At 45.9% G+C, this 22966-nt stretch overlaps 1 protein-coding gene across 1 annotated transcript in view; it reads left to right on the plus strand.

Annotated features, from left to right (window-relative positions):
* The window catches only part of LOC116828607 (SPNS lysolipid transporter 2, sphingosine-1-phosphate), a 166484-nt gene that overhangs the window by 78594 nt on the left and 64924 nt on the right, over positions 1-22966 (plus strand). The window contains exon 3 of the mRNA XM_032786962.1: positions 14975-15111. Coding sequence (XP_032642853.1) covers positions 14975-15111 — 137 coding nt within the window. The remainder of the gene's footprint in view (positions 1-14974; positions 15112-22966) is intronic.

The following is a 22966-nucleotide window of genomic DNA, read 5'->3' on the forward strand; positions in this document are numbered from 1 at the left end:
TAATATGGGAGCAGGAGCTGGAGCAAGTTCTAAGCATCTCACCCCATAGTGGAGTGTTTCCTCTTCACTTACCCTGCTGTCCTGACTCTGGCAGGGCCAAGAACATGTAGTAAACCCCTTGCTCCCACAGTTCTGGCTGGTCTGGTACAGTAGCAGGACCTCACCCCATATACAGGCTGTGCCGGAGAGGTAGTGAGAACAGCCCTTGGCTACTTAGCCCCACTAGATCAGGAGCTTGACCAAAACTTTAACGTCTCGCTTCTCTCACTGCCAGATAGGAGTAGGAAGTGCTTGTGTCCATCGCTGTTCTGTCTGGGTGCCAATTATGTAATGAAAATGTAAGCACAGTATCTTTTCCCCAAAGTAGGGAACAGGTACTCCTCCACATCAGCCAGTAAAAGAGCTCCCTAAAGAACCATGGGGTGGTAACTGGGAGACCAGTTACCAGGGGCAGCAGCACTTGCATCAGGGTAAAACAGCAGCGGAGAGGCATGAGTGGTGCGACAGGAGCTCTGATCGGGGTGCTGTGGGAACCATCTCCACAGCCAAGAACCTGCCACTGTAAGTGTCCTCCTCTCCAGTTTCCATGAGTGCCACCCTGCGTGGGGCTGAGCATTGCAGGGTTCCCATCAGTCTCTAACTGCATTGGGTGAACACAGGGCAGTGGTTCTCAAACCTTAATACTGGTGACCCCTTTCACATAGCAAGTCTCTGAGTGTGACCCCCCCTCCCTTACAACTTAAAACCACTTTTTTATATATTTAACACCATTATAAATGTTGGAGGCAAAGCGGGGTTTGGGGTGGAGGCTGACAGCTTGCGACCCCCTGAGGGGTCCCGACCCCCAGTTTGAGAACCCCTGACATAGGGGGAGAGGGCATAGTGGGATAGCAGCTGAAGCCTAGCTTTGCACTGCAGTGGCTTCAGTGGAGCCATTTGCTGGAGTGTGTCCCTGTTGATCAGATAGACTATTTTGACGCACAAGTCCAAGCATCACAGCATTTCTCCAGCTTTGTAAATGCAACCAGAAGCCTACCCAGGAGCCCATTACATTAAAAGGCTCCCTCAGTGAGGGGAAGAGGCATTTATATGTGAATTTATTTTTTTAAAACTCAGAGCCTGAATCAAGCCCTGGGATAAGAATATGCCAGACATGTTTCTTTTAGCAGGTTTCCATTAGCAACCATGGCATGAGAAGCTCTTGGATTTTCTATTGTAATGTTGTTCTTAGGAAGTGGCTGCAATTGGTGAACTAAAAGTAGCAAAGGATTTACTCGGAATACGCTGTATTTTTATGGTGTATTTTCGCTCTCTTTCCTGTTTTCTGCTTAGTGCTGAAAGCAGGTTTTGGGGCTGATTGCTGTTCTGAGGCGGAATAACTTAGTGCCAACTAAAACGTGATCTGGAATTGGGATGTGTTACTGGGGCGAGAAATGGAACTACTAGTAATTCATTGGAAAGGGGGAAATGTAGACTTGGTGTTATGGTTTAAAAAAAAGTAAAAATTAGGAACAGGAAACCACGTTTTCCTGTGCACCAGGTTCCAATGGTATGATTCTGGGAAGGAGACATGCTGCTTTGTGGCATCTTTGCTGGCAAGCTCTGGTCTGTGCCACTGAGCATCTGTGATGGCTTAATGGCACTTATGGTCGTCTGGTCTGGAAGAGTTAGCACAGTGGTTATTGCTAGGGATACAGCGAGGGGGTAGGCCAGATTCATTCTTGCTGACGTAGGGACCTATAACTTAAACCAGCTAGAGTCCCAGCGATTCTCAAACTGTGGGTTGGGACCCCAAAGTGGGTCGTGACCCCCTTTTAATGGGGTCACTAGGGCAGGTATTTAGACTTTCTGGGGACCGGGCCAAAATCTGAGGCCTGGGGCCAAAACCAAAGCCCAGGTCACGCTGCCTGGGGCCAAAGCCGGGGCCACACCACTCGGGGCCAAAGACTGAGCCCTGGGGCCAAAGCCCAAGCCACATCTCCTGGAGCCAAAGACTGAAGGCTTCAGCTCTGGGGAGTGGGGCTCAGACTTTGGCTTCAGTCCTGGGCAGCAGGGCTCAGGCTACAGGCCCCCCACCCGAGCCTGAAGCCCTTGGGCTTGCTCCCTCCCCCACGCAGGTGACTAGGCTTGGCCCCACCCTGCACAGGGCAGTGAGGCTCTGGTAGGCTCAAGTTTCAGTCCCCCTTCCTGAGGTCATGTAGTAATTTTTGTTGTCAGAAGGGGCTTGCAGTGCAATGAAGTTTGAGAATCCCTGAGCTAGACATTTTAATGGGGGGACTTGACCTTCAGGGAAGACAGGCTCTATTACTGCTTCCTGCCCTTGTTTGGGGTTTCCTCTTGGGCAGCTTTAACACTGCCAGAGGGGCTCTATAAGAGGATGCACTGATCTGGCAGAGCTCTTGAAGCACAGATATGCTTAACTTGAAGGATTGAAATCAATGGGACGTCTTCCTTTCTGGGCCAAGGAGTCACTGTGTGACTTGGCCACACTTAGTCCCCAGCCAGCACAGCACACACATTGGGCAGTTCCAGCCTCTGATTGCTCTGCGCCTCCCGCAGATGGGAAATTACCACAACTTGCCATTGCCAAAACCCTGACCCCATGTTCCGGCTGGACTTTCTGCCCCCAGTGCACCTGTGCCTAGGTTTGCACTGATTAATGCCGGGCTCAATCTGAGCACAGCCTGCCCTTCTGCGCATCAATACAAGGGGCAAAAATCAAAACCAATGCACCAGTGGGTGAGAGGACAGGCATGTGCCATAGGAGGAGACAAGGTGTTTCCCTGTTGTTCTGAATTGGGGAAACATCCTATACTGGAGCTGTCCCAAGTAGTTAGTCTCCATCTGAAACGCTTTCCCTGCCATCCTTCAGTGAGCAGGGCAGTGGGTGCCCTTTTATAGGCTCTAGTCTGCAATGCAAGGTAACAGTCCCCTTCCTCCTGTCACCCTGGCTGTAGGGAAATGTTGCTGTTCAATAGCTATTTTGACCCTCACCCAATTAAATACAGATAGCAAAAATCTTTGGGTGTATTAACTAAAAGCCCAACTGAGCCATGCCGTGTCTAAGGTCTGTAAGCACCTTCAGTTAATATCAGACCAGATCCTGCCAAAGACCTACAGTTTCCCAGGTTGGTGCAGTTGGGCTGATGCGGGATGCTGACTCCAGAGTGGTGTGTGTCACAGCTGCTTCTTTCCCCGCCTGCAACATGTATTCCTTCCCAGTGGAGGTGGGGGTCTTGCAAACAAATCTGTGCTACTCACATTCACTGGTCTAGCTGGTGCCATGGAGCTGCCTGGATGCTGTTGTCGCAGTCACAAAGCAGCCTCCAGGAGCGGGAATGATTTTACACACACAGAACAGACTCCGACCCCTATGGAAATCTGGGATTTGGCCCAGAGGGTCACGATTTGACCTGTATTTGGATCCCAATCTGTACTCCTCAGGTAGGAATACTTTTGATTGAAGTCATTTGAAATTTGTCTGCATATGGAGTACAAGGTCAAGTCTTAAGATCTAGTAGCTTTGACTGTACCCTGCTTGGCCTAGAGAGGGCTTTAGCAATCTCAACAAACTCTCATTCTACAGGCAATATTCCCTGTAAAAAGCCTGGGACAGATTCTCCTGAAACCATCAGGACTGACTTGTTCCCGAGCCCTAGTCAGGAGCACACAAGGCATCTCTATTGGCTCCTTCTCCTTCAGACCCTGAAGTCAATTTCTTTTCTGTTCATTTTCTTCCTTACATGCTGGTTTTTTTCCACCCTGCTGGTGTAACACACCCGTGGATGACACGGCTGAGTGGGCAGAGGTGCATAGCACATGGACATCTGTTTCTGCCATAGGAAACCAGGCTGGAGGGATAATCTGCTACCAAATGATAGTGCAGGCTTCCGGGTGGCAGTGGCTGGTTTTAAAATACCCGTTGGCTAAGAAGAGACTTGCAGCTGGTGTGACCAAAATTTGCAGCATGGGGCTTCCCAGCTGAGTGACATCCTCTGCACCCTGTAAGGCCAGCTGTTGTATGTTACTATTCTTTTTGAAGTCTGTCTCCTGACACTTGCAATGCTGCCCTGAGCCAAGATTGTTCAAAGGTGACTAGTGATTTTGGAGCCTCAGAGTTTGGGTGTCTAACTTGAGACACCTAATAGGGGCCTGATTATCTGAGCGTGCGGGCACTGAGGTCCTTTTAAGGCATCTCAATTTGGGCCCCCCAAATCACTAGCTATTAAAGATGATCTTGGCTTTGTTTCATTGAGGCTGCAATGAACGCAACAACCATGTGTATGCCGTGTCATAGATACGGTGGGGAAATATTTCTGCTAGAGAGAAAAGAATAAAATAATCAATTTTCATGACTGTTTAGATGTTTCTTTCCAGACCCCTCTCTCTAACCCAAAGTCTGGGAATGAAAATTCCAACCTTCAGGTCATCCCACCACCTGGCACTCATGAAACACTACCTTCTGCTCTCTCTGGGTTTTATGTGGAGTTAGTGCTCTCATTGAGATGGGGACAGACATTGCATGATTTGAATTCCTGTTAGAAAGATAGACAGATCAAGCACAAAGGAAGGGAGAGAACTGGTATATTTTTCAAATGAGGGTTTCTTTAACTTTCTCAGTCAACCACTGCTTCCAGAACAGCAACCAATCTCATTTAAGTCTATGGCAGTCGTGTTAAGGCAAAAAACAATCCTGTATAAATGTCTCTGAGAATGTTTCAGTGCTGTGAAGTTATCAACCAGACTCTGTACTTCTGGGACTTCTGTTCTCATTCAGAATTGATCAGAATGGATTCAAATCTATTCTAATCGTCTGGCTCAATTAAGAAGTTTATCCCTATCAAGATTGTGCAATGGCAACCAAACCTATGAGACACGTTCTGTGTGTGTTGAGGCTGTGTTTGTGAAGGGATGACTTGCTATCTTACCCACTGGGTTAATCTGCAAAGTTCTCAAATCATCAGACCAAGTTAAATCAATGAAGAGAGAGAAATCCCAAGGGAAGAAAACTTCTGTTGCCTGACATGGGAGTTTATTACTTTACATTCACAAAAGAGGGGTGTGTGTTTGTTTTGAGCTTTTGGAATTAGTTTTGTCAGCCACAACACAGCCTACAGAAATTTTACTCTTCTGCATACATTTCAGTAGACATACATGTAAACCTTTTGCTAGTTCAGCTGATTGAATCCACTATGCCAATGAAATGTTGTCTTCCTAAACCTAATCAGTACAAAGGTTTTATGTTAAAAAAAAACACTGCAAACTTTAATTTTGTTGTGTTTTAGAAGCTTTAATAAAACCTATTGCTGGTAGAAATGTTTTCACACTGTTGAAAAGTCTCAGTGAAGACAGTTGATTCTAAATAAAAAATCGCCTAATCCAAATCTCATTGAATTCAGCATGTGATCTTGGACTTCTAGAGCTTCCTTTTGTTTAGGGAGGAGTTAGTTAAAATAGAGATGACTCACTGACTACAGGTGAACGAATGGGTTCTGGTAACTTCAGAACCATACTGAAACTTTGTTCAGATATTCTTGATGTTTGGAAATATTTCAAAAAATTGCAGTTTATATCCTCCTCGGCCACAATTTCCCTGCCTCTCCTCTTCTAGAATCTAACTGGAACCTAAACCAAAATGTTAAATTCCGTTTAGTTCTCCCCCAGATGCACACACTGTTTCTGGCCCATTCTGAGCAGGAATTGGTGGGATCCTCATGCTGGCACCTGTTCAGGGGAGAGTTGCAGCCCCATTTTGGAGACTCAAGGTGTCTTGATAAGCACCTAAATGTATTGGTCCCCTACTTTTCATCTGGCGAGCTCCAGACAATGAGCCACAGAGGACCATGATGGCGGATGAGCATCTGCTGAAATGCTGCTGACAAGTGGCAACGTCAGTAGGCAGCACTGCTGGCAAGCAGGATCATCCAGAGGTATTGCTGCCAAAATGCCATCGATTTTAGGTGGCATTTCGATGGATGCTCGTCCGCTGGCCAGTATACAGGCACACTTACCTGCCCCAGCAGGTGTCATGGCGCCTGCGGGCACTGCGTGGGGACCCCTGTGTTATAACAAGAATTATTAGTACTGATTATTTGATCTTCCAGCTGCAGTTCTCTAACTACTCCACAGATACTTCCAGTGCGCCCGTGAAGTGGGATAGCAGCTTTATCCTCCATGTTAGAGGGGAGCAGACATGAAGGGTGAAGTGACTTGCTCATATTCGCAAAACAAATTTGGGATAGAACCATAAGTATATAAATCAGATTTCCTGGCTGCTGGTCCTGTGCTTTAATCACATAATCACGTCTCATTCATCTTTAGGGACTGAACTTCCCTGTCCCCATCCCTGGCCTGGACAGTGCCTTGTATCAGTGGGTAGAACTTGGCTTGCAAGCCAGCCTTCTGCCGGGGTCTCAGAAATGCCGCTCAAGAGACTAGCTGCGGAGAAGCCTACAGCTAAGTGAGGCAGAAGGAAATTTATCCCAATGGGGCAGATATTTTATATCCTCCTCACCCATCAGGGAAAACTTGTCCTGCGGCAGTTTTGGGGCAGAAGAATCCCAGCTTGGTGGCTAGTTTAGAAATTCACCGATGCAAGTGTGGGAATCAAACACTGTAAACAGCAGCCATGTTTTTAGCTTTTACTTCAAGGAGCACAGCAGTGATGCTGAGGAGGGTAGTGACACCAGAAAACAAACAAACCTCCTCCTCCTCCTCCTCTCTCCTCTGGTAATGTCCTGTTGGCTGCAGGCATATTCTCTGCCTGTCTAAACCCACTGCAGCAATGACAAGCAAAGCCACCTGTTGACACCTGTAACCAGCTCTTAGTAATCAGTGTCATGACCTCTCCTTATCCTCCATCTTGCTTCTATAAAAGGCTCTTCTGAAAATCTAAATGCTGCCAGGGAGTGCTTTAGAGGCTTTTGCTACTGTGTATGCTGTTCTGTGCATGATCTCTTATCTCTGAGCCTTCTGGCTAGTAGTGGATGGTTATATTATTTGACTTGATTCTTTAAGCTCTGATTTTATTGATGGGTAGTTTTTTTTGGACCTGCTACAAAAAAAGTAAACAAACGGTAAATTATGGGGGCTAGAAGGAATCTTTCCCCCCACCCCCTCATGTGTAGCATTGCACAATTGGCTTGGGGGTGTTGCCTACCCCTGAAGAATCAGATACTCGTTAATGTAGGATCCTGAAGTTGATGAACTGTTGGTCTGCTGCAATATAGAGTAAATCTTATGTTCCTGTAAGAGGTGGTGTTAGCTTTTAGCTCATCCTTTTACCCACTTGACTTTAGATACCTTTTGCCTAGCACAGTTTCTCCCAGTGCACTGGTATGTTAATAGGTTATTGCATTGATTCTCCAGCTATTTTTATCTGCTCTTCTGTTTCCAAGAGGAGTGGATTTCCCAGCAATTCCCACTGAAGTAATTATTCATGCTAGCTAAGGTACACAGAGTCTACTTTCAGGATATCCTTTGGTGGGAGCCTGGAAACTATTTTCTGGAAGAACCCAGTTTCTGAAGTTGTCAAAAGGGATGGAGCTGTTAGTATTTGATCCTTCCCTGTAGACAGTATTGTTAAAGCTCAGTGAGTCATGAATTTGTTGGGAAAGCTGTGCGTTCAGGACCCTGTCTGTACTACAGGTATCCTTTTGTAACCAGATCGTGACAACCATTGGACTCTGTGAGATTGAGCAGTTTGAGAGGGGTCTGTACAGAAGCCTGTTTCTCAGCATAACTACATGTCAACTGTGTGTGTGCAGCCACGCTGTAGCAGTGTATTGTGGGAAGATCTGTTCAGCTATCCCATAGTCCCTCAACAGTGTATAGAGTGTCTGGAGGACATGTGCACATCCAGCAGCATGGGGAAATGTATTCTGGAATGTCATACCTCGCACAGAGCTAGAAGGAAGGCTATGGTAAATGTAATTGCTGTGAGTGAGTGAGAAGTATCTTACTTTTAATGGCTCCCACTGTCCGTGTGTTCTTATTGGCATGCTAAGAATTCAGACTACACAAGGATGAAACATTGATAAGATTGCCTAGCTGATTTTGCCTTCTGCTCCATTCTGGAGATGTTGAGAGCAATTTTCTGCATTTTCCTTTTAGTGCTGTCTCTATATTGTCAATATACAGCGTGTGTGCTCAGCGTATTGTTTTGAATTGGCCTCCAATCGCTACAAATCTCTGACCTGTGAAATCTGTGTGCCTCAGTCTCATTGTCTCAAATCGGCCCATCTCATGGTTTTGTTCATTTTTGTTTGGCAGGACCCAGCCACTGGCTGCCAAGCCAGGAAAATAGTAAAACATAATGGTCATGGTGAGTGACATGACAATATTACCGCAATCAAATCGTTTGTGGTAATGATAGATTGGAGGCTGAAATCTGATGTAGGAGCCTGTATCATTGGCTCTGATTGTATTAATGCCTTGGCATCTCACATGTGAGTGCAGTTCTCCCTTCATTCATAAAGATGCTGCTGAGAAGGATGGATGAAATGTGTGAGCAAAATTACTAAGGATGATATACGGCCTTGGATTGCCAAGCAATCAGAGCCCCTCCACTCATGTCAAGAAAGCCACGTTCGACTGCTCATGTATCGAGGACAGCAGTATGCAGCACCACAGGGTGAGCACGCTCCTCGTGGAGTGGACCAGTTCTGCATTTGGTGCGATAATAAAAGTTCTTCACAGTAGTTGTGATCATAGGGTTAAAAATGTAGACTTTGTCCTGGGGTTCTGGCAGACGAATTAGCATTACTTATTCACCTTCCCGTGTAGGTACAGTTCAATGGGTAGGGCATTGTACTGGGCTTTGGGAGATCTGGCTTCTCTTCCTGACTATGCCACTGACCTGTTGGGTGACTTTGGGCAAGTTCCGTCCCCTGTCGCCGGATCTTAATTTCCTCATCTTGTAAATGGAGTTCATGATGTTCAGCTTCCTTTGAAAAGTGCTTTGAGATTAGAAGTGCTATGTATGTGCTAAGTGATATTATTTACTAATAAAGCAACTATGAATAATGCAGTACTCAACAAAAGTGCCTGGAAGACAGCGGGGCTGGCTGCATAGATGGCAAGACCTTTATTTGCCATTGCAAGTGCTGAGAAAGATTGTGCTTGTATATAGCTGTATGTATAAATGGGCTATCTTAATTATCACTACAAAAGGTTTTTTTCCCTCCTACTGACAACAGTTCATCTTAATTAATTAGCCTCTTAGAGTTGATCGGGCAACTCCCACCTTTTCTTGTTCTCTGTATGTATATATATCTCCTCACTATATGTTCCATTCTATGCGTCCGATGAAGTGGGCTGTAGCTCATAAAAGCTTATGCTTAAATAAATTTGTTAGTCTCTAAGGTGCTACAATTACTCCTGTTCTTTTCGCGGATACAGACTAACATGGCTGCTACTCTGAAGCTTAAAAAGACACTGGGTGTTTCAGATGTTCCCATTGTTCAGAAATATGTTGTTCTTGGGAAACTATGAACAGCCTCACACCTGATGGAAAAACAGATGCAGTGGGAGCCTAGCAGCTTTTCAGTAACTGATCAAATGCAGCTTCTGCCTGGTTCCTTTGGTAGAGCCCCATCTTCCCCTCTGTCATACAGAGCACATGCTATTGTGGACCCCACAGGCCTGAAAGGATTGGGCCGTCCGAAGGGAGGGAGGGAGTGTGTGGCAAAGCAGCAGTGCTATAGGAATAGAGTGAAGATGTGGAAAGCTGACATTTGGCCGCTTCACCAGCAGGTTCTTCTAGGGCCATCATTACAGGGTGCAACCACAGGGATCAAATCTTTATTGAGGGGGAAAACAATGGGTCTAGTTCCAGGAGGATTTCGTGGCTATAAGACACTAAATTCTGCACTTGCTTCCTTTTCTCTCCCTCCTGCCCTTTGTCTCCAGTGTCTGGGCTTTTTCTTTGCTACTCAGCAAACGGGCAGCTGGTTATTTCCTGAGGGAGGAACGTGTGAGTTGAATGGCAGCTTGCTGGCCAGAAGGACTGAATGAGCACTCAGGGGCAACGATGCATGAAGTGAGCAGTGCAGCCCAGAGAGGATGCTTTGCCCTTTGGTTGTTTCAAAAATATAATTTTTATAATTCCAACCACATATGGAAAGATTGCTGGGTGTGCTGGCTCACCTGTCTCAGGGCGGGTCAGGCATTCAGAGGCAGAAATAGATACTGAGCCATCGGGTTTAGGCAATTAGACTCTTTCTGTGTTTTCACCACAGTAGGCATTTTAGTTGTGACATAGAAGGATGGATAAAGACAAATGCGTTCCCCTTTTGAAAACACCTGTGCTTAAAAGAGCCTTCCTCTGGGAGGCATTTATTAAATGTGTTTTTATTCATCCACTGCTCGGAGGCTTGCTTGGCTTCTGCTGGCACGCACGTCAGCTCCATCCCGGAGCTGGGCGTTGGCTGTTTTGCTTGGCCCTGTTTTAGGTCCTTCGCTGAGAGTAATCCACCTCTCAGCCTACGTAATGGCTGTCAACCTGCATTACCTGTACCCCTCTATTCTATGGGTTTGTGCTGACGTTCCCACTGTACCTTCTGAGCAGCTCATCCTGAACCCCACTGGATGCCTGGCTCTGTGCCATCTTGCTTCCTCCCTTTTCAGCAGTTGATTCTATTCTGAAAGGGCAGAAGGTGCAAATGGGAAGAGGAGCTGCTCATTGGGAGGAGGGTAATGAAATGGCATTTGCCTCATGAAGTTCCTTGTCACTGTCCTCTCTCCAGTGTAGACAATCAGTGACTGCAGTGTGGTGGTCTGAGGTGAAAGCTATTGTGTAAGGGGAGAGGAGCCAGAGAGGGAAATAGGAATGAGGAAGGCTAGCATGAGAGCTGAGCTCCTTATTTTGTGTTACAGGCCAGTTATCTTCCTTTACCTGCAAATTCCCCTCATGTTCCCCCTCTGCGTAATGAATACCCTTGCAGTAACTCTTTGGGAGGGGCTAAAATCCTTCCTGCCATGAGGGTTACTTAGCACCAACACCTGGGCCAGGATCCAGAGTGAGAGACATCTGGAACAGTAATTCAGGTTTGTCTTCTGCCCAGTGAGGTGCCCTGGAGTCATTCTCCTCTGCTTTCCTGTCCTAGTTTGTAAGTTGTGTGGAGTCACTTTTTGTTGTTTGAACCTGTCTGTCCTGCTCAGGAACCTCATCTGTCATATGCAGGAGCAATCGCAAAAATTGATTTGTGGAACACGCATCTAACAAGCAGATCTGCTTGACAGAACACATAGCCATCATTTTCTGCATTTGCTTAAGAGTCAATCAGTGCTTTGATGCATATTTGGGTCATAAATAATCTGATGCAAATTAAATTTATTGTGACAGCTTTAGTCAGCTATCTATTATTTATTAGCTTCTGTTGTCCCTTTGTTTACTCCTTTGTGGAGCTGTGAAGTCAGCTTTTTTACCTGTGATATAACTGTCAGCTTGGTTCAGAAGAGAATTTTCCAACATCAGGTTCCCCCAGGATCCATGAGTGGCATGGGAATTATTTATTGGCGGGGAACTGGGAGATGTTGGGTGAGTTGGGAAGAGGATATTTGAATGCACATTGGATCTTGTCTTCTGCTTGTACGCAGATGTTAGAATTAGATGTTAGGGGTGTGATCCAGAGTTCATTACAGCCAATAGACAAGAGTTGCCCTAGGTTATCCAGCAAGCCAGTGGCAGAACTGGGAATACAATCCAGGTCTCGTGAGTTCCAGGCTTCTGTGGGCTTTGGCTCAGGCCCAAATGCCCCAAAGGTGGCTTGATGAGGCTTTCGGGTACCTGAATCAAGTGAGATGCAGGGCTGGGAGTTTCTTTGGAAGCTTGTTTTAGTATTTTCTTTTTTGTTGTCTGAATAAAAATGGCAGACTCTCTGAATCTGGGATGAATGAATTAGTGTGATTCCAAGGTCACTCAACCTGGAACTGCAATCAGCACACTGATCCTTTTTGGATCTGTCGTCTTCTTCTGTTTCATTGTAAACAGATTTTCTCTGTCTAGAGATCCAAGTTCACTGAGCTCAAGCTTGCAAAGTGCTGACCACCGTCAGCCCCATCCAGCAAACACTTAGGCCTTGGCTACACTAGAAATTTCAAAGCACTGCTGGGGTAGCACTGTGGGTGTGCTGCCGCGGCAGCGCTTTAAAGTGTGAGTGTGATCAGAGCGGCAGCGCTAGGAGAGAGCTCTCCCAGCGCTGCACGTAAACCACATCCTTTACGGGTGTAGCGTGCAGTGCTGGGAGCCGCGCTCCCAGCACTGCCGCCCTGATTACACTGACGCTTTACAGCGCTGCATCTTGCAGCGCTCGGGGGTGTTTTTTCACACCCCTGAGCGCGAAAGGTGCAGCGCTGTAAAGTGCCAATGTAGCCAAGCCCTAAGTCACTTGATTAGTGACTATTCAAATGCTTAAATTACGTCCATGCTTAAGTGCCTTGCCTTGCAGAGTCAAACCCTCTAAGCTGAGTTCAGTACAGGGCAAATCCTTCACTGAATGCACAGCTTGAGTGGCTACCGTGTGTGTTGAGGGCCTCGGGGGAGTGGAGAAGAGGGGCTAAGGTATCCACCCCCACCCAGGCTACAGAGCATCAGCTAAGGTGCTCCCGAGCTCCTACAGTAATACAGGGAGGCAGTGGCCAGCATAGTAGTGAATCCAGCTGGCTCCTCCCTAGGTCATTCCCATTCCTTCTCAATGAGGACACAGGGGGAGGCCTGCAGAGTGTGTAAGTGGTGCATATGGACAACACTGTATTTAGAATCCCTAAATCTGGTGCATAGTGGAGTTGCACCAGTTACGCTGTGTTGAGGGACCTCTATGGCTCCTACACATGAACATGTGTTTCCACATACTATAGCAGTGTAGGATTAGCACCACCTGATAATCCTAGTAGCTACAGGCCTTATTCTGCTCTCCTTTTATGGAGCTGGCATGATCTAGTGGATAGAGCAGTGGACTAGGACTCAGGAGACCTGAGTTTTGTTCCTGGCTATGGCCTGCTTGGTGACCTTGGGCAAACCATGACCTTGCTCATGCTTCAGTTTCCCCATCTGTAAAATGGGGATGATGATACTGACTTCCCTTTGTAAAGCACGTTGAGATCTACTGGTGAAAAGAGCTTATTCCAGCAAAAATGGTACATTCCACTGGGAGTTCTGCTTGTGCAGGGACTGCCAAACTAGTCTCCATGTATCTAGTGTGAGATTTTGTATATTGTCCGTATTGCAAAGTAGTGGCTTGTCACTGCAAATGAAACAGGAACCTGGATATAATCTTGCATTTACTTCTATTTCTTTTTTTATCTAGTTTTTGTATCTTTGAATTACTCCTTCATTTTATTTACATACACGATACATGTTTGCGTTGTGATGTTGCTTACTACAGGAAATATAAAAAGTTGAGATAAAATATGAAGTACCATTGTATGGATTGCAAAATATGGACATTGACTGACATACACGTTTTTTTATTCGATGGTTCTGGAATTTTAGTATGTAAAAAGGTACACCTATATCTTCTAAAACAGCGTCCTATGGTCCAGCATTATACACATTTTTTAGGCTATTATCTCCTATTACCATGAAAATCCCTTAATTACTTTGTTTATACGTGCATTTCAATAGAAGGAGTACTTATCCTTTGCTCTACATGCTTCTCTTAGCATTTTAAAAATAGAACACTACAAATAAACGATGTCAGAAACCTACCTTGCCTGCCAGGAGCCACCCAATATTAATATGATTTATAACCCTTAATACATATTTCCACTCTCTCTAATTTGCCACCAGAACCCACCCAGTTTCTGTCAGCTCAAGAAATATATGGGCCTTCCAGCATGCTCTGGACATCAATAAACTAGGGTCTTGTAACAGTGTTTCTCAACAACTGGTCCATGGACCAGCACTGGTCCATGGGGTCTCCCTGACATAGTTTAGGAAGGCAGCAAGCTGGTCCCTGGTATCCAAAAGGTTGAGAAACATTGGGTTAGAAGAATTGTACTGGTGTGCCTAAATTGATGTAAAAATCACTGTCATTGCGGTGGTGCAAATCCCGAATAGACACATGCTGGTTTAAACCTTGCTTGTATATATTTTTAACATAGATCTTTTTAATAGCCAAATTGATAGAATCGGTGTGTAAACTAGTTTAAGTGCACCTACATTAGGTGTTTGTAGTGGTGTCCCTAGATCTAATGTGGACAAGACCCAAGGACTATTTTGGAGTGGGGTGGAGGAATGAGTTCCCAAGCTGAGAAGTCCTTGCAGAGAATACTCTGCCAGCTGCCTCCTACCTTATGAGTGGTACCTCAACTGACAGTGACTGAGTCAGAATGACATGTGGAGAAAAGCAATCTTTCAGATAAAGAGGTCCTACGCCTTATAAGTCAAAACTAGCCCCTGTAGTGGAATAGTTAGTCACTGGTGTACATAATGCTGGGTCAGGCAAAAATTTAAAGAACAGTGACGTGAGGTCCTGGTGGGTAGTGAAAACACAGGTGCAGCTAGAAGAACGGTAGTGAAAACGTCTCTCTCACTGCCTTAAAAGACTGCTTCTAACAGTGAGTCTGCAGGGGGTGTTTCACCCAGGGCCTCTGCTGAGATAGCCAACAAGAGGGTCAGCATCTATGCACTATATCTGAATGCTCTCAAACCTTTGTGTCAGCTTCTTGTTGAGGTTTGAGCAGAGGCTCTTGATTTATCCCGCCCCTGTTTTGCCCATCCCTCAGTTGTAAGCTTGCAGCAGACTCTGAGGGGTTTTAGTGCTGTAAAAGGTAACCCACGTTCACTGGTCCGAAGTTTCTCTGGGAATGAGAAGTCTGTTTGCTTATCGACACTTTGCCTAACTTGGTAAGCAGGGCTGCAGAACATCTAATTAGGCGAAACTACCCTCCAGAGGGCTTGGCTTGCAGAAAATTAGTTTTCATATTTTTTGCCTGATGTTTATTAAATGTCCTCCTTTTCTCCCCTCTGCAGTTTTCATCTGTAGTTTCATGGTGGCAGCACCTATATTTGGTTACCTTGGTGACCGCTTCAATAGGAAGATCATTCTCAGCTGCGGGATCTTCTTCTGGTCAGCTATCACCTTTTCAAGCTCCTTCATCACTGAGCAGGTAAGATCTGGGAATATAAACAAAGGTATTCTGCAGAGTGTACTGAATATAATGGATCCTGTTCCAAACTCCCCACCACAGTGTGTGTGGACATGAGATGCCCCGTAGATGCCACATAGGATATAGTGTAATAAAGTATATAATGTTTGTGGTCACATGTCTCTTTAAAAGTGAAGTGTGTTCTTGCCTGGTCATGTGAATCACATAAACATCCTAGGGGAGGCACATATAGACACATGTTCAAATTGATGTATGGGCTTTATCTGAAGGGAGAGTTTACAGAAATAAAAAAACTATCCATGCTCCAGTATTGGTTCATTCGCTCCCTCTTTGCACAAACAATGGCAAGTTATCATTAACTCTGCTTGAACAGATTATATAGACTGGCAAAACACTGAGCAGGTGGAGTTTAGACACAGATTTTGAATAGCTACCCTGGCTCAGTTTCTCTGAAAGGCAGTGAAGGTGAATGATAGGATTTAGATTAGTACAGCATCAGCTCCTTTCTCTATTAAATTATCTCTCTGGGGAATCGATGATAGGATCCTCCAGCTCACCTAATTTTGAGAAGTCAGAGATAGCTTTGGGTACATTTCACAATGCTCCTTGTTTCAGCTTACAGTAAATGAGGCTGTGCCAGTCTGTTTGTTTTCTTGCCTGTCAAGGATACTGCAAAACAACAAGGGCTGGGAGTGCTTGAGAAAAAAGCCCTTTAATTTAACTTATACCACAGAGGAAGCTTAATTGTGCAGGTGGCAACATTCCTGAAGAGAGAAATCACAGCTAGGGGAGCCGCAGATGGATTTCCTTAGAGACCAGCCATTCATCCTCTCTGTTCAGCTGCATTCCAGAGGTTGCAGTGCTGTGGTCACACCCCGAGGATGACAGGCTTGCTGTGCCGTTTCTAATACAGAAGGTGCCACATCCATGAAGTGGTGGAAGTCACACCTGTGATTTGCTCACCTTGACATCCACTTGGATAGGATGGCATTTCTAAGCCCCCATAAATCATAGGGCCAAGCGTAGAAGCCTTTAGGGTAACATCTATACTGCAAAGAAAACCCCCTCCCCATGGCGCCACATCTCATAGCCCAGGTGGCTTGGTCTGCAGGGTTAAAAATAGCAGTGTAGGTGTCCCACTCAGGCTGGGCTCCCAAGACCTCCCCTCTGACCCAGTGTCAGAACTTGGGCTCCAATTTGAACAGGAACATCTATGCTGCGATTTTGAGCCCAGCAGCCCAAGCCCCATTGACCTCAGTCAGTTGACCCAGGCTCTGAGACTCGGTGCCACAGGTTTTTCATAGCAGCTTAGATATGCTCTTATACGCCAGCAAATTGCTCTGATTTAACATGGGTTATGCAGCAGTCTTGGTGGAGAGAAAACGCCTCCCATCTGGAATGACGTCAGGTTTCTTTTAGTTTTCTTACAAAACATGCTGTGAAAGCAACTGTGTTTATAGCAAAAAGGTAGTTATTGTCGTCGCCGCTCTGTTGTAAGCCAGAAAAGACATCGCAACAGCGTTAAGCCATTAAACCCTTCATGAAGAGCCAAGAGGCAAAACAAACAGTTTGCACTCTGCACTCTTCTACTTAAAGCTGTTTACCTAAAGTTTCTTATCAAGTCTCTTGAGTGGGTTTCATCACCCATAGTCAGAGGACTGGAGTCATATAAATTAAGCACCAGACTGGAGTTGTATATACTTGGGAGTGGATTTTCCGTTCATGGGGTTTGGGTCATTCCACTGCATTTGTCAAACTAGCTTAAAAAATGGATTACTACAGATGCTTCTCAAAGAGTGACCAGTAGCTCAGTGTGAATGTGGGATTATTGTTAATCTAAGAAAGAGTGAGTGCTCTTACAAGATACAACTCTAAACATTAAGTGACAGGAGCAGGATATATCCTGAGCTGCATGTGTTCCATGTGCAGACTCATTCCTTCTAGATTGCAGTCACCACTAGATCTGGGCCAAAACAAAAGCCAGGACATTCACCTCCAGCGTAGACTCTGCAGCCAGTAGGAGGGCATTTTTTAACTGTATATCTGAGGGCTGCAGCAACAGGACAGAGATTCTGAATCATACTGAAAACAGTTCTGCTGCCACTTCACTCCCCTGGCAGGAGGTCTGAAATCTAACAGGTGAGTCACACCAGCTTGCACAAGGTGACTCTTTGAAATAGCAAAGACAAGAGGTCTGAGAAGAGTGTGTGCAGTTCTTATTTATACAGTAGCTTCCCAGCTTATGATCATTGGCTTCCAACATTAGCTTAAGGAGAAAACACTGGTGGTTCTTACAGAAGCGAGAGAAGTGATAGTGGGATAGGGTGGTGGTTTAAGATAGGAAGATCCCTTCGCTGGTTTAAATACAAGCAGCAGCGAATCTACTGAGCAGAGGAGATTGCCCATGTTCATGTTGACGTGAAAACACCCATCGATAAGCAGCAAGTTGGCACAGCCTGAGCCCATAGAAATACAGCATAGAAAACTCCTTTATGTGATGACAACAGAAACACTGAAGTAGGCAAGAAACAATAGCATTTCAGTGAAAATAGCAAACTGCCTTTCTCTGTTCAGAAAGTGTCGACTGCATGGTGCATTCTACCACAATGTCATGGATAACACTACTAAGCACCCATCCCTATGGTTACATGGTCTTTACCATGTTAACTGTATATGCAAGGGGCCTGCCTTTCAGAGGTGCTGAGCACCTTACAGCTCCCATGAAAAATGAGGCCACTGGATTGTTAAAGGGCTTTTTATGGTGTCTGCCTCATAAATATTCATTGCTGATGGAAAATTGGACATAAAGGAAGCAATTAGCAAGCTTCTTATATATGGATAAATGTTCAGGCCAGCCTCCGGTCTGCCTCCACTTGTGCATGCCCAGAATCATGGAGTCAAAGTGGTAGTTATTTTGGTTTGATTCAGGTTCAGTGTGTTCAGGTTTAGTTCTGATTTTTTTTTTTTTTTTAAATTACTCGGTTACCAGTTTCAACAGGTTCAGATCAAATTTTAAGCTCAGTGGAAGTAAACTCAAGGAGAGTTGAAACCTAAAATTGAAACTATTTTGCTTTTTGGCCATTTATTTATGAACTTTAACTTTACATGAGTTTTCCTAATGCTTTTGTGTTGTCAGATAAACACCATTATTTTTTTCTATGAACAGTTGGTTTGAGAAAACTAAAATAACATTTTCTAATGTTGGCTCTGTGAGAGGATAAATCTGAATTTGGTGCATGGGCCCCTGGATCAAGTGGAGGAACGAGCTGTCCCCAGGGCTGAGGGTGGGTGGGAGGAGGGAATCTAAGGGGGAGAAAGGTTGGGGAGCTGGGCTGGATGAGTTATTGTTAACTTCTGGGACCAGGAAGCATTCCACCGCTTCTGTCCTCTGGAGGGTGTCTCAGAGATGGTCCATCTATCTCTGGGGCATCCTACTGCCTCAGGTGGTGTGCAGGCAGCTCCTAAGCTTCCTCTCTCCCTCCCTACTCTTGTGGCTGGCCTTGTTTTCTTCTCAGTCTCATCTCAGTATTCCAGGGCAGGCCTCTCTGGTAGTCATCACGTACCTATTTGTTATTTTGTTGTCTTGTTGAAAATAAAATCACAGTCGTGTTCTAAAATATTGCACTTAAAAATGCTGAACCTTTTCTCCCCCCCCCCCCCCCCCCCCAGTTCAATTCCAGTTGAGGATTAGCAAGTAGGACAGAAATATAGTTCAGGATTGGTACTGATTTAAGCCGGTTCGGTTTTGGTTCAACTCCCTGCCCAGAATTCATCACGTCTGTACCTGTGCTTGCACTTTGCAGGTGCAAACACCCACTAAAAATTCAAGTCCTTTGTGCATGCCCTTTAAGTAGTCCTGTCCCTGTGCACGTGCAAGTCATAGCAGTTTGGCATTTCTGGTGAGTGTTTGAGGAAAACCGCTTCAGGGTATTGGTTCAGGCTCAGTAATAAAATGACAACATGCAGACTTAAAAACCTGAGCGAGCTGTCCTGGGGCTCAAAGATAAATATTTAATTCAGGTGCTTACTGAACACAAGAGGCCTCACAGAGCTCCTCTATCAAAATGTGGCTCTGGTCATTATTTCTCTCTTCATGTGTAATGAAAATATATTTCTCCAACCCCCTTGTGCTGCACTGTGATCACTGATTAATGACTATGGCAAAAGTCAGTCTTCTTTTTGGATAGTGTTTTGATTAATTAGATGTCTGATTGCCCTATATATCTGGGGTGGATCCTCCCTGGGCTGTCTGTGATTGCTCCATTGTTCTCTTTCTGAATAACTTGAGTTGAAGCCACTTGGTTATCAGGAGTAATCAGAGTGTGCTGGATCTCCTGAGTGTTTGGATGTGGCTGCTGGGACCCCGACTGTCTCTGTTAGTCAGACTAAGAGCTCCCATGGTTGCCTCATTTGTCCAGAGTTCTGTCTCTGCGGAAGTTTTGAAGAATTATATTTTTTCCCCCTCTCAGCTGGCCTCCCACACCTCCCTTCACAGCTCTCTGGTGGGCAGACAACTACGATTTCTTAAGGTGAGGAGGTGCATAGGCATGGAAAGCTTGCAAAGTGCTCTCAGCATTTCACAGTGCTGTGATGTTTCCCAAATGGCTTGAGTAAAGCTCGTCTCTTCTTCATGGAGGCTGTACAGGCAAGTCTTATCATACACGGGGGTTCCGTTTTGCGGTTATCACATAAAGCGAAAACTGCGTATACTGAAGATTATATCCCTAAGCCCTTTAAATCCCACCTGCAGTTCGGCAGCAGGGCCGGGGCAGCAATTAAAGGGCTCCTTTGGGCTCCTACCCCCGTGGGGAGCCCAGAGGAGACCTTTAAATACCGGCCCCGGCCTGGCTGCCAAAGCTGCAGGCGGGATTTAAAGGGCTCCACCGGGCTTCCCGCCGCGACAGAGAGCCCAGAGGAGCCCTTTAAATGCCGGCCCCGGCCTGGCAGCCGGAGTGGCAGGTGGGATTTAAAGGGCTGCTCCGGGCTTCCCGCTGCGGTGGGGAGCCCGGAAGAGCTCTTCAAATCCTGCCCACAGCTTTGGCAGCCAGGCTGGGGCTGGCATTTAAAGGGCCCAAAGCTCCACAGTGGCTGGAGCCTTGGGCCCTTTAGTTCACCCCAGGGGCTACTAGCCACTTCTGCAGCTGTGAGGCCCCTGGGTGATTTAAAGGCCCTGGGACTCCCAGCCACAGCTGGTGCCCCAGGACCTTTAAATCTTGAGGCCCCGCCTCTTCCACTTGAGGCCATACCCCCGGACTCCGGGCCGTTCAGCGTAAAGCTGAAATCGCGTGTGTTAAATGTGCCTAAGTTGCAACTGTCCTGTACTTCAGAGATGGGCAAAATGATCCCAGTGTGGTGTGTGTGTGTGTGTGTAGTTAAGCATTTGGGACTGCTTCAGGATGAAAGGGAATTATGTATAAATGAGGCACAACCCAGATTAGGGGGTGACAATGCTGGTTGACAGGGAACAAGCTAGAACACCTGGAGGAGCAAACTTCAGTTCTGTTGATTTGAGAGTTGTTTGCCTGCCTTTTGTTACTTAGCTTAGCAACCAAGAAGAATTTGCTGGATCACATCTGCTTCTGGAGGCTCAGGTAGCACAAGGGCCACACATTCTTCTTATAATCTGTTCCTGGCTCTGAGGCTGTAGACGGCTCTTCCGATCTGAGGCCCAAACTGTTTGACTTGGCAGAAAATAATGGGCTATTTTCAGAGGTGATGTTAGTTTGGAGCTGGTGTGAGTTGCACATCATTAAGTCTGTGTGAATTAAATGCTAAGGGAAGAAGAGGTTGGAGCAGGAAGAGCAACCAACAGAGGACTGTGAGATAAAACAAGGAGGTCTTGAATCTTCCAGTCACTAACACCCTTATACTGGTTGGTTCAGTGCTTAAATGCTCTTGTGGTATAGTAGGGCAGGTGCTATAAAAATATCTGACAGAATCAACCCAGCTTCTTCTCCCTCTGCAGGTAAATGACACTGACTTACTGATGGGTACCTTCCTTGTGTGCGTTCACTCTGAATTTGGCCCTGAAAAAAGGGAAGGAACAAACCCCTGTGGAACAAAATGTCAGCCAAAGCAAAAATCTGTCTCAGCGTTCAGTGCTTCATAAAATCATGGCTTTGAAACATGCCTGGCTTACTTCAGGTCCTTTTAGTTCAAGGAGAGATAAAAGAGACACAGAAAATTATTCAGTGTAAAAAAATAAAACTGAGGTTCCTTAGAAGTAAAATAAAATCTCAAGCCCTCTACAGCATTCTGGCATGTGTTGCCTCATAAGACCTATACCTAATGTGTCTTAGGTACTATTGAGTAAAATAAATCCTCAGATTTAAAAGCAGAAACAGCAAAACTAAAAGTACTAAGCCATTTTTTGTATGTCTAAGGGGGACTGGATGTTTTCACTGAAGTCTCATTGAATTGATGGAATGGTTGTGTACCATTGTATACAAGCTGAAGTCTGTTTCAGAGGGCAGGCAAAATAGATTCCTAATGCAGCTTTGTATCTGGAGTCTGGGATCTGTGGCTATGCTGTACCTGGTCCCCTAACTATCATTAGATCCTTGTCAGTTTGCACAGCTGTTAAATGGATCTGTGCTAAAAGTAATTCAGGTGCTGATGGACAAGGGTTGTATGTTGGCTCAGCAGTATTTTGGTAGCCACAGGTTGGTGGTAGAGCCTTGCAGGGATGAACCTATGATAAGAAATGTCTGTTTAGTGCTTAACTGCTCAGGGGAAAGGTGAAGTCACCTTATCCACCCCATAGAAAGAGTCCTGTGTAAATGCTTTCTGCTGAGAAGAGATGGTTTCTTTTCTCCAGAGAGAAACTTTCTGGTAGCTGTCATGGATATGTTGGTTCATCTACAATTAATACCCCAAACTCTCTCAAATGAAACCCTGTCCTGTTGAGCTGGAGTTCTCTCTTCATTTTCATGGCTGCCTCTTCACTACTTGGTTCCAGCTAGGACTAGACCCAGACATGCCAAAATCAGAGCCTGTCTTGCATCTTTTTACAGGAAGTGTGAGAATTGCTGAAGGAACCAGAGAGTGCCATTTTCTTCAGTTCCTCTAGGTGGCTACCACTCACTCCTCTCTCCCACTGCTACACCTTCTGTCCTCTGCCTTTTTTAAAAGGTGGGCGAAAAGGCTCTCACATTTACTTCTGTCACTTCCAGGCACAGAGGTTTGGCTGGGGCCAACTCCTCTAGGACTGGCTCTGGCCAGAATTCCACAAGCTAAGCTGTACTTGGGAGGTTTGCACAAATAAATGTGGCTGAGCTTTGAGTTCTTAGCCTGACCATACGTCCTGTTTTGACCTGGACAGTCCCTTCTTTAAGTCCTGTCCCAGCCGTCCTGACTTTTTTCCCAAAAGGAGGCATTTGTCCTGTTTGCTTTTGTTGACTTAATCAGTTAGCAAGAGCAAGCAGGACAAACGTCCACTTTTGTCAGAAAAGTGGGGTGCGAGTGGGAGGGGAGAGGGGGGGCAAGGAGCAAGTGAGCAATGACAGGCTCATGCAGGAGGGAGAGGACCAGGTAGGGCTGGAGCAAACAGTGACAGCCTTGTGCAAGGGTCAGGGAGGGCTTGGGCGAGCAGTGATCTGAGCCCCATGGGGGGAGAGGGCTCAAGCCAGACCTGTGCAGTGTCCCATTTTCCCTTTGGGAAATATCATCCTATCTTTGGGCACTTACCCCACTGCACCTCTCGAGTTTTGCTAGGTAGGGGAAAGAAGCAGGAGTTACCACAGGGATGAAGTGGTTTGAGTTGACGGATGCAGGAGGGCACTGCCAACCTCTGAGCCGTTCAAGTGTCTCTCACCCATCCTGTGTTCCTTTTCTACCTCTTACCGGCCCCAGGCCC

This window comes from Chelonoidis abingdonii, chromosome 20 (genome assembly GCF_003597395.2).
Source record: "Chelonoidis abingdonii isolate Lonesome George chromosome 20, CheloAbing_2.0, whole genome shotgun sequence".
NCBI lineage: Eukaryota > Metazoa > Chordata > Testudines > Testudinidae > Chelonoidis > Chelonoidis abingdonii.